This window comes from Rutidosis leptorrhynchoides, chromosome 3 (genome assembly GCF_046630445.1).
Source record: "Rutidosis leptorrhynchoides isolate AG116_Rl617_1_P2 chromosome 3, CSIRO_AGI_Rlap_v1, whole genome shotgun sequence".
Classification (NCBI taxonomy): Eukaryota; Viridiplantae; Streptophyta; class Magnoliopsida; order Asterales; family Asteraceae; genus Rutidosis; species Rutidosis leptorrhynchoides.
The window spans coordinates 307,656,907-307,669,209 of record NC_092335.1 but is presented as its reverse complement, the minus strand read 5'-3'; the positions used below and the strand labels follow the sequence as shown (position 1 = coordinate 307,669,209).

The following is a 12,303-nucleotide window of genomic DNA, read 5'->3' as shown; positions in this document are numbered from 1 at the left end:
GACTAAAAAGGGGCATATTCGGTTTAATAATCTAGCTATAGAATGTAGTTTTAAGTACTTGTGTCTATTACGTCAAACATTTATAAAATCAGCGCATGTATTCCAGTCCCAAAAATATATATTGCAAAAGCATTTAAAAAGGGAGCAAATGAAATTCACAATACGATATTTTGTAGTAAAAATATGCATACGACGATACTGAACAATGCAGGGTTGGCCTCGGATTCACGAACCTATATCATTTATGTATATATTAACACACGTAAATGTAATCGAACAAATTTATATATAATAATAATAATAATAATAATAATAATAATAATAATAATAATAATAATAATAATAATAATAATAATAATAATAATAATAATAATAATAATAATAATAATAATAATAATAATAATAATAATAATAATAATAATAATAATAATAATAATAATAATAATAATAATAATAATAATAATGAAATAATAATAATAATAAAAATAATTACCTCAAAAAATTGGCCAAAAAATAATACCCATGCTCGGGCGAACCCACGACCTCTTGCTAAACAAACAACACCACTAACCATCCTTCAGTTTCTCTTTTTCTATTTTATTTTACAAGTTTAATTAATTTAACCCATTTTGCTTCTGCTACCAAGCCCAATCATTAACATCAATCCATTTACAACTAAAATGGCTCATGATTGATTCGGCCCAACTGCAGTTTTACAAGCCCAAAATAAATTCATAGCATCAATAATGGGCTTCGATCCATTTCCAAAGCCTAATAGTATCAAGTATTATGAAGGTTTCGGTGTTGGGTTTTAAAGTGAAATAGAAACTGCAACAGTGGTAATAAAGATAGCTCTTCATCAACGTCACCTTTCATCATCAATCCACATCGTGACATCACATAATCTTCAACCCATGTCATCGTGTAAACAACATCATATCATCATCTTTCATTCTTCATCGCTCCTAATTTATTTTAAGTGTGTGTCATGTGTGGGTATGATCAAATCACAGACAGGTAACAGTAGGAATACAACGGTGGGTGTTTGGTTCTGGTTGTCGTGAACATGGGAAACAGAAACAATAACAGCGTATCATTATCATCCACGTACTCATCATCACAGAATTCATAACACCATCTTCCATCATGTACCTATCTTACTGTTTATCGTCTTCCTTGTGCACCTTCACCATTAACATCGTTACATGGAGATGAAATAGAAAACGTACACACCAGCAACGAAACAGAAGTGGTGATGGTTTCTCGGCTGTACAGAAAAATTGAATGATGGTGTGTTGGGTCACCTTTCAAGTGACAACAGAAGGTGAGTAGTGGTACAAAAGAAGAGTTGTATCTGTAGCTTGCATAAAAGAAATAGCAGCAGTAGTTTTAATATGGTTTGATGGCGGCTGCAAACAGATGAATCGAGCAGGTTACGATGGGTTAGCAGCTGCAATGAATGGTGGCCAGAACAGTAGCAGATGTAGGTTAAAGTAACAGAAACATAAAAATATGCAGCAGCGATGATGGCGGTTTGTTGGACAGAAAACAGAAACGAAAAAATGTAGCAGCAGTGATGGTGATGTTGGAGGTTGTTTCGAAGAAGAAGGGTGAAGGTGGTGGCGGGTTGAGATTGAAAACAACAGCAAAACAGTAAGTGGTGTTCGTTGTTTATGGTGGTCGAAGGTGGTGATGAACAGTGGTAGGTTTCGATAATGGTTGTCGATTTAATCAATAAACACCAAAGCCTTCTGCAGCAGTGTAATCAGTGATGTTGGGTGGCGGTTTTGGTGTCTCATGGTGGTGGAACAATGGTGGTTCTTGATCATGACTAGGAGAAAGAGAGATGGTTGTTTTCGGTGATGATGGAGGTGGTTTGCAGCTGTGGTGGTGGTTTATGGTAAAAGATAGTTTATGGATTGCATAATAGTAGAAGAAGATGGATCGTGTTTGTGTATGTCGAGCAAGAAACAGATGCAGGAGGTATGAGATATGGTGGTGTGATGTTCATGTATGGATAGATAATTATATATATACTCCGCATATGTTTATTTGAGAGGAGAGAAAACAAAAGGAGAAACAGAAATCTAGTGGCCAACATGGAATGGTAATAGAATAGTAATAATATCCGTGAATTTCAATTCTCAATTCTCAATATTAAGAATAATAATATAATAATAATTATAATATAATTTAAAATATAAATCGTGTGAATTGTTAGCTGTCGTCTATTACGGACGGAATTTCTTACTCCGTTGATAATCAATGGCGGATAAAATTCTTCGGAAAAATCTCAAATTTTTACATTAACTATATTTATTTATTTTGGTCATTATGGTATAAAATTCAATCATTAAATATTTAAAATTAGTAAACCAAAATTAACTCACTGTCCACGCTCAATCCCAGATAAAATATAAAAAAAAATTTAAAACTTGAACAAATAGTTCTTAAATACATATTGAATAAGTCTATAAATTATATAACTCATTTTCGAATCACCGTTTATTTTTAAATCACATAAGTTCGAATTTAACTTGCTTAATATCGATCGACTGACAATTGAGTGAACTGTCGTTTACTAAATAGATTCGAAATCACAAAATAAATATTTAATATACTTTATTTATATAGATGTGTTTTAAATAATAATCATCATAATATCATATTTTTATTATATTTTACATAATTAATTTTAATAACAACAGCATATAATATTTCAAATTATATCTTCAATTATTATTATATATTTATATATGCACACACACACTCATATCTATTTACAATTAATTGTTCGTGAATCGTCGACAATGGTTGAAGTCAAATGTACGAAAATAGTTCAAAAATTTTGAGTCGCAACATAATGGACTTTACTTATTGTGTCAAAAATATAATATCGTATCGAGAGTTTGATTTAAAATTAGTCAAAATTTTCTGGGTCATGACAGTACCTACACGTTAAAGAAATTTCGTCCCAAAATTTGATCGAGATCATCATGGCTAAAAATAAGAATGTTTTCCTGACGAATATGAGCTGATAAATAGAGTTTTATTAATGTTGAGTAATATGGATAAAACAATTCGATTTCGTGAATAGTATGAGTGAAGCTATCACAAAAGAGTGAAATAGGGAAAATAAGATTCGTCTTGACTTTTGATGTAGTCACGGTTATTCTTTCGGGATTCATGGAATTAAAAGAAAAAATTCGAAATCTTTATAAGATTTAATTCTTCAGTAATCAAGGAAATTAGGATCCTTTTTAATTAAATGCAGTAATCAGCCTCAATTGCTATGTCTGATATTTCGCTATAAATAATCCTCTTCTGTTTCATTATTTTCACCACTCCTATACTTTCTTCCCCAATTCATACTTCCAAAAGATTGTGAAAATGCTTAATCCTGTTCTTATCCTTGATATTTTCCTGACTATCGCATCTGTCATTCTTCTCTTTCATTTACCACTAGAGGAATCTGTTTATTTCTACGATTACCTTGGGTTTATAGTGTTTTTAATTCTCCCGTGTCTTTATATTTCTATAAGCATTGATGTACACAGTCTGTAATTTATGTGTTGTTGTCGGGCTTTATATTTTCTCTTATATGTCGGAGCTCCATGCTTTTGTTTCTTCTTCCCGACTTCAAGTCAAGTGAATAATGGTCTAGAATTCATAGGTATGAAGTTTCGAATGAACATAATGTTCTAAGCAGGAAGGAACGTAATAGCACGATTTGATTTGTTAAATTACCAGAATCACTGAGGATAGAAATATTAAGAATATATTTTCTTGATATGTTCGGAGGTTAAGTAGAATGAAAGAGTTATGTAACATGGCACATGATGAAGGTATGATCTATGACCCATCATCACGTTCCATTAGAAATTCAGTATGACTTACTGTAATATAATCACATTGGCCGGGCGTCATTATATTATACTAACTCATGCTTCAATCCCCAACAATTCTCCAGAAATCATTCATAATTTAAACTCGAAGGTTTCAGAAGTTTATAAACTAAAACAGTTTCCTTTATGATGTAACACAGATAGCGCAAAGAGATAAATAATCTCGGACAATGATAGTTATGAAGATATCTTCAGAAATATCGAGGATATTTATATTGAAAGATACGGTGATATTTTAGAATTTTAAAATATCTAGAATCAAAGGATGTTGCAGAACTTTTCTGCAAGGATTTAGAATAAGTAAGGATCAAAATACTCGTTTAAAGGTTTCAGCAGATACTGAATCATCTAGATTTGTTAAGTACATGTATAGTTTTTGTGATTTGTTCACAGTCTCCTTCATGGTTTGCTCAATCCGTTTTCCAGTATCAATCTTCTATTGAGTATTTCCAACACTCCATTCTTTATCATCAAACTTTTAGTCATTAAGACCATCTACAGCTTTTGCTGCTTCATCAGCATTCACTGTTTCCATAATTGAATCATTGTTTATCAATCCGAGGTGTTTCAAGAATTTCGAAGGATTTGAATGGAGATGGTAATCGTCAAGATATAAAGGATAATTTAAGATAAAATCAAGTGGCAAACTTGAGGAATTATTTAACTGTAGTAGATGTAACTTATTAACGATATTTTAAGTCAAAATGCTGTAATTAATATTTCCTACTCTTTTAATACTTTTTAATTGTCCAGGTTAGTAGTCCAATGTTAGTAGTCCAATAATCCAATAATTCAATATATAATTTAATTAATCAAGACGTATCGTGACCCACTGTATACATGTCTCAGACTCGATCACAACCCATGGTATATATATTATTTTAGAATTAACCTCGACCCATTATATGCTAACTCGAGCATTACCGCATATAGTGTCTTATGTGTTATTCAAAATAATATATATAGATGATGTCAATATGATATGTCAAAACATCGTATACGTGTCCCAATTTATTCGACGATATTTAAAGTGCATAAAATAAATAACAGTAATTAAATGACGATAAATAAAGTTCGTAAAATAAATTGGGATAATTAAAATTACGATAATTAAAATTGCGATAAATAAAATGCGATAATTAAAATGACAATAAACAAAATGTAATAAGGAAATAGTCATAAAGGTTATGGGAACAGCTAGCTAGGAACAGTTAGCTAGGATTTGGTTAGTATAGATTTATAATGTTTACGTAGTTAATTAATTGGTTACTAATCAATTTTATTTTGTCCATTATTTTCTTCATTATGCCACTTGTCAATTCTTGACTTGGATTCTGATCCGTCAAAATCTGAATATGAAATTTGAATGAAAATAGTTGTTCTTCGGTGAACGGATACATATATTTGCGGATGCAAATAGAATAGTTAATGACTGTTGAATCAGAATTGAAGAGTGTACAGTGTAACATGTTAATGTGAGATCTAAATATTTCTAGGGTATTACCTACCCGTTAAAATATTCTCATCATTAATAGTTTATATAAAAGAACTTTTAATTACAATCCTTATGAAAATATATATACATATATTTTTTCTTCAGATGTAATCCTGGATTTAATGAGTAGATATAATATTAAACTCATTTGATTTACTGTTAGAACTATAATACATAATCTCTAAAACATTAGAGATTACATAATCATCATGAAGAACGAAGATAAATGATGTAGAACGATACGTAGAACGAAGATAACCGATGTAGAACAAGATGTAGAACGAAGATTATGCTCGAGGTATAGATTGTGATGTTGAGGTGTGTGATGTTGAGGCTTGTGTTGTCGGTGGTATTGGTTCTGTCGGTGCTGATGTTGGTGGTACTGTTGATGCCGGTGATGCTTGGAAATTGTGCATCATATTCTCCAAAGCTATTATTCGGGCGCGAAGCTCGTTGACTTCTTCTATTACTCCAGGATGATTGGCGGTTTGAACAAGTGGATGAATAAGGTTTAGGATTGTAGAGATTATGTAATAGTTGCGAGCTATTCTGGAGTCGAGGGTGAAAATGGTGTTTCAGACTGGTTCGCCGGTAAGTGCTTCAGGTTCTTGAACCAAGAGGGTAATTTGGTGGATGAAAATGATCGCCTTCTTTTCGTCTCTATTGATTTAGTCAACTACGAAACCATCCCCAATTCATCCAGAATTGATGATGGCTGATTGGTTGATCCATTTCCGGTTACACTACCTTCGAAGCTTGAGTGGAAATCCATATCGGAATAGCTGTCGGAATCCGAGGAACTCGAACTGGTTGCAGGATCCATCTTGTATAATCGGGGAAATGATTTTCGATAGGAGATAGATTATAGGACTTAGATTAGTATTCTTCAATACATAATTTACATATGTATATATAACACCAAAATCCCATAAGTTACGGAGGAATTTTCGGAAGCTGTCAGGCAAAGTTTATAGTAACAGATATGCTAAGATATGAATCTGTCTATACACTATCTATGGAATAAAGGCAGTAAGATGTGTCTAGACTTAAGAATGATAAGCAGGTAATTTTCCACTAGGAATGATAAACAAAACTTATAATATGCAGCTAAGGTCGAAGTCCAGAGTTGCTAATGCATCCTAACGACTATCAGTTAGACACACTAATGCAAGACCTTGTTCGCTAAGACCACCGCTCTGATACCAACTGTAGAGACCCATCCTAATCCACGTGGACGAAGTCTTCAACAATCAGGGAAATGATTTTCGATAGGAGATAGATTATAGGACTTAGATTAGTATTCTTCAATACATAATTTACATATATATATATAACACCAAAATCCCATAAGTTACGGAGGAATTTTCGAAAGCTGTCAGGCATAGTTTATAGTAACAGATACGCTAACATATGAATCTGTCTATACACTATCTATGTAATAAAGGCAGTAAGACGTGTCTAGACTTAGGAATGATAAGCATGTAATTTTCCACTAGGAATGATAAACAAAACTTATAATATGCAGCTAAGGTCGAAGTCCAGAATTGCTAATGCATCCTAACGACTATCAGTTAGACACACTAATGCAAGACCTGGTTCGCTAAGACCACTGCTCTGATACCAACTGTAGAGACCCATCCTAATCCACCTGGACGAAGTCTTCAACATTTAGTTCCATTGCGAGGTACTGACCTAAATATGCCATGAACGACTCCATGTAATATCTTTAAAATGAGCAAATGCACAGCGAAAGATTTTTTTCATACCTGAGAATAAACATGCTTAAAAGTGTCAACCAAAAGGTTGGTGAGCTCATTAGTTTATCATAATCGACCATTTCCATAATTTTAATAGACCATAAGATTTCATTTTTCATAAATATACATCTCATATCAGGCATTTCGCAAACTGCATAGAAATAAAAATCATTCATATGCTGAACACTTGGTAACCGACCTTAACAAGATGCATATAGAATATCCCCATCATTCCGGGACTTTCATCGGACATGATAAATTTGAAGTACTAAAGCATCTGTAACCCGGATGGGACTCGTTGAGCCTGATAGATCTATCTTTAGGATTCGCGTCAATTAGGGTTTCTGTTCCCTAATTCTTAGATTACCAGACTAAAAAGGGGCATATTTGGTTTAATAATCCAGCCATAGAATGTAGTTTTAAGTATTGTGTCTATTACGTCAAACATTTATAAAATCAGCGCATGTATTCTCAGTCCCAAAAACATATATTGCAAAAGCATTTAAAAAGGGAGCAAATGAAACTCACGATACGATATTTTGTAGTAAAAATATGCATACGACGATACTGAACAATGCAAGATTGGCCTCGGATTCAAGAACCTATATCATTTATATATATATATTAACACACACAATTGTAATCGAACAAATTTATATATATATATATATATATATATATATATATATATATATATATATATATATATATATATATATATACAAATTTATTAGTTATATCATTTTTATTAATAACTTATATGTTTCCTATATTCATTTTATATATTAATGATTCTATTAATGATAATAACAAGATTGAAGGTACGCGCTACGCGGCTATGAATTATTGATTGCTATTGTTTAAAGATAACGATTGTGAAAGTATATAGAATCAACGCTAATTTAAATAACAATGAACATGAAACCAATTGATGCGTATAATTATTTCAAGACTAAATATTAAAAGTTAAAATTTGGAAACTGAAAACCATTTCAACAACTATCACATTTTATTAACAGTCAAATACTCAAATCTCCTCATCATAAAACACTATGCACTTTGACAAAATTTTAGTTTAGTTTAGTCGATAAATGGGTCTATATTACCACATTCACATGAACCATGTCATTTAACTTATGAATTCAACAACTGAAGATCATATTAAAAACTTTATAAGCGAAAAGAAAGGTCGCAACAGATTAGAACATCAAAATGGTTTCTTACAAATGTTAACTTCTATGAATGCATACATCAATCAGATAGAATATATCAGGAGCATCCAAATATGTAACCAAAACATAGCATGATTCGTTTCCTGATCACGACCCAAAAACAGAAACCATAATTTACAAATTGCACTCGCTGTCATCATCAAAAAAGTTGATCCTGCTGACCAACTAACAAAACTAACCAAAAAGGATCAACGATCTAACTACCCCGCAGATAAATCAGCCTATAGCAACCAAAACACTCTTACGGAATTAACAAAGTTTAGACTAGTAAATAAAAGATGATAAAAAAGTACTTACATGTTCGTTGTCTGTTTCGATCTCGTTCTTACAAAATCCCAACTACGTTCCTGTATCATTGAAAGTCATTTACACTTATTATACCAAGACATTAATACAATATTATAACATTACAATGTAACATTAATACAACAACAATAAAGGAACCTAATTAATATAAGATGCATTTTATATTTACTCATAAGAGCTGCAGCACCATAACCCAAAGCATAGCAGTAGTTTGAGTCAAAATTTGAAGGCAACCCACATCTACCTTCATAACTGCATAAAAAAGTAAAAAATTATAATAATTTTTTTTAAAAGCAAATAAAGAATATTACTTACTCAAAAAAGTGTGGCTGCCCTTTGAAATCCTTGTTATATGTACCCGCCTTTTTCCTACTTTCTAGTTCAGCTTCCACCATTTGAATGAGAATCTTTTCAGTTTCTTTTTTTGCAACCTGTACAAGTATAGTTCAAAACAGGTAAAAAGTGAATCAGGCATGATTATCAAATAACCAAACTATTCAGCAACATTCAAGCACAATACTACCTGCATTTCCATGAGGATCTCTTTCAAGAAGCAGTTGTTCCTGAATTGCTTTCGGTAGTGTCTCGAAGAGATCGTGAGATTGGCTTCTAAGTTTCTTTTTCCATTCACCTTCTTGATCGACAACATCATGAGCCAAAATTTCATTGAGCTCAGCAATAAGTTGTTGCACCTGTAGCTCATAATTCAAAATAACACCAGTAAATGATAAATGACAGTCAATATTCGATTAGTTCCACATGTTATCTCAAGTTTTTAAATTTAAATACCTCTAGAATGAAATTAATCAGGCCTTCTGGAATGACGATAATAACATAATTATAACCAGCTTCTGCACGGTTGCAAATTATATTTGTTATATAATCTGTAACACTTTTCAATGTCTGCTTTTGTTCAGCAACCTGCAACAAAAGAGATCAAACATGCAAATAACAGATACATAAACGTAATTAAGCCATCTGTCACATGATGTAAGGCAAAACAAAAAATAGCATACCTCTTCTCCAATGATTGTTATGTTTGGATGAGTCTGCAAAGCACATTCTAGAGTAATATGTGATCCAGCACGGCCCATTAACCTTACAACTGCAGATATTAATAGAATGCAAGTGTAATTTATAGTTTAAAATAGGATAACACATGAGCAAGCAACAATAATGTATCAAAAAAGTAATGTAAAAGTTCAAAAATTTTCTTCCAATTTAGCCTGATAATCTGGGACTGATTTTACCATTTAATTGACAAAAGATGTTAAGAATACTAAATTTTGAGAAGGATGGTAGCATACATCCATTACAGAAGCACGATGGCCTCTCAATACTACAACGGAGTCAGGTGGTAGCCTTTTGCTCATTCTGATTCACACCTGTGCCAATAAGACAATTCGTCAAACACCTAGTAGACATTGTAAAAAACTTATTTATATAATATTTGCTCTTCTTCAAAACATCAGTATACAAATACTAATTCCACTTTACCATAGGGTTTGCTTGAATAAACTCAAAATAAAGTATCTATAGACTATACATGAAATAATACCAGAAAGGTAGCCGGAGTAGTGGTGGTTTCTACCATCGAAGCAACTCAGGCGTTAAACCCTAATTTTTACCTCAATATTCACTCGAATTTAATGCGGCTCGTACTTTTGACCATGTTCATAATGTAATATTTGCATTGACTATCCATTTTCAACTAGAAGAAACATCCACGTAGAAATCCTTGATTCAACACCCGCAACTACTTTATCCTTCAAAATCAAGATGTTATCACTACATACAAATTTCATATCTTGAATAAACTCAAAATAAAGTATCTATAGACTATACATGAAATAATACCAGAAAGGTAGCCGAAGTAGTGGTGGTTTCTACCATCGAAGCAACTCAGGCGTTAAACCCTAATTTTTACCTCAATATTCACTCGATTTTAATGCGGCTCGTACTTTTGACCATGTTCATAATGTAATATTTGCATTGACTATCCATTTTCAACTAGAAGAAACATCCACGTAGAAATCCTTGATTCAACACCCGCAACTACTTTATCCTTCAAAATCAAGATGTTATCACCACATACAAATTTCATATCCTGAATAAACTCAAAATAAAGTATCTATAGACTATACATCATCACAAATTCATGAACTTTTTGACAGGTAAGACCTAAACAGCACAATAAGATGCACAATACAATAAATTTCATAACTGAATATCTAATGCAGTAGTAAACTAAATTGATGAAAGGTTATTTTTACATACATTACATATAGAAAGTAAGTAAGCAAGATTCTAGATGACCTGAGCTTTGTTAAGAAACATGACAGAGCTTGTTCGAACTTCGGTTTCTATACTTTTTCCAGATTCATTATCAGCAACCATAGATTTTTCAAGCTTATCCTTTGCCTAATCAACCATAATTCATAATGAATTAGCAAATGCAATGGATTTTTAAAAGGGACTAATATAAAGTTAAAAAAATTCATTGCAGACATAAGAAAATCAAATACTCCTAAATGCAATTACCAATTGCATAAAGTCACATACAGTTGGACAACTCCAAAACTGCATCTTTCTTCCTTTCCTATTATATATTTATTTATTAAAATATTTAAATTTAATTAATATATATATTTATATTTATTTTCTTTAAATTTTGCTAAATCCAAACTGTTTTATTTTGAGATGATATGAGATATATATACTTACCAGTTGGATTAGATATGTCAAGACCCGGAGATTTCTAACCAAATTTAAACTTGATCTTAATATGGTTTCGACACGATAAGCAAAGTTTGTTAAACTAAATTTTTAAAAAAAAAAAAAAAAAACCTTGAACTATGTTCATGTATACACTTGACCTTTGACTAACCTCGACGATTCACGAACAGTAGTTTACGATTAGATAAGCATACATACATATATATACACTTGATGGATATACACAATTATTGATTTTGTACATTATAATATATAAAATAAATAGTTATTGAATATTCTAAATATACTGTTACATATACCATGAAATTATTAAATATTACAAGATTAATAAATTATAATAATAAAATATGTAATACAAGCTAAAGATGTACTTATTATACTAATAATACTATGACTACTTTCATTAATATTAGAATATGTATTAGTAATTAATATTTCTCAATATATAATATATAGATATGAAGGGTGTTAAATATAAATTGTTAGAATATTATCATTACTAATATTATTATTATTATTATTATTATTATTAATAGTATTATTATAATTAATATTATCATAACTATAAATCCTATAGACATTATTATTATCAATAATGTTATTAAAATTATAAATATTATTTATTAATAGTAATATTAAGAGTATTATTATTATTATTATGATAGTTATATTTACTAATCAATAAGATTAATTATATTATATAGATAATATATGTACAGATATATAAAAGCAGATATATCTATATACATATAATTTCAATTATATATATATACAGATTATATTAGGAATCAGTTTGAAATTTATATTATGTATGGATATATATACGTATTAAAAACAGATTTATACAGATTTATATAGACTTATACGTATTA

The 12,303-nt window shown here is 30.9% G+C and overlaps 1 protein-coding gene across 1 annotated transcript; it reads right to left on the bottom strand.

Moving 5' to 3' along the window:
- Positions 1 to 1,731: 1,731 nt before the first annotated feature.
- On the bottom strand, positions 1,732 to 10,120 carry LOC139901060 (pyrophosphate--fructose 6-phosphate 1-phosphotransferase subunit beta-like). Its single transcript, XM_071883799.1, has 7 exons — positions 10,081 to 10,120; positions 9,712 to 9,800; positions 9,485 to 9,616; positions 9,225 to 9,387; positions 9,011 to 9,134; positions 8,834 to 8,947; positions 1,732 to 1,882 (listed from the first exon to the last, which is right to left on the bottom strand). The coding sequence occupies exons 1-7, from the start codon at positions 10,118 to 10,120 to the stop codon at positions 1,732 to 1,734; spliced, it is 813 nt and encodes a 270-aa protein (XP_071739900.1).
- Between the last annotated feature and the right edge of the window lie 2,183 nt (positions 10,121 to 12,303).

What these genes read in the sequence shown, in the direction of transcription:
- LOC139901060 (XM_071883799.1), bottom strand. Translation starts at nt 10,120, where the DNA reads ATGTCTACTAGGTGTTTGACGAATTGTCTTATTGGCACAG. An exon ending in TGAAAGAGATCCTCATGGAA is followed by an intron (nt 9,135 to 9,224) that starts ATGCAGGTAGTA and finishes TTTGAACTATAC; the next exon opens with TTGTACAGGTTGCAAAAAAA. An exon ending in GGGCAGCCACACTTTTTTGA is followed by an intron (nt 8,948 to 9,010) that starts GTAAGTAATATT and finishes TTTTTTATGCAG; the next exon opens with TTATGAAGGTAGATGTGGGT.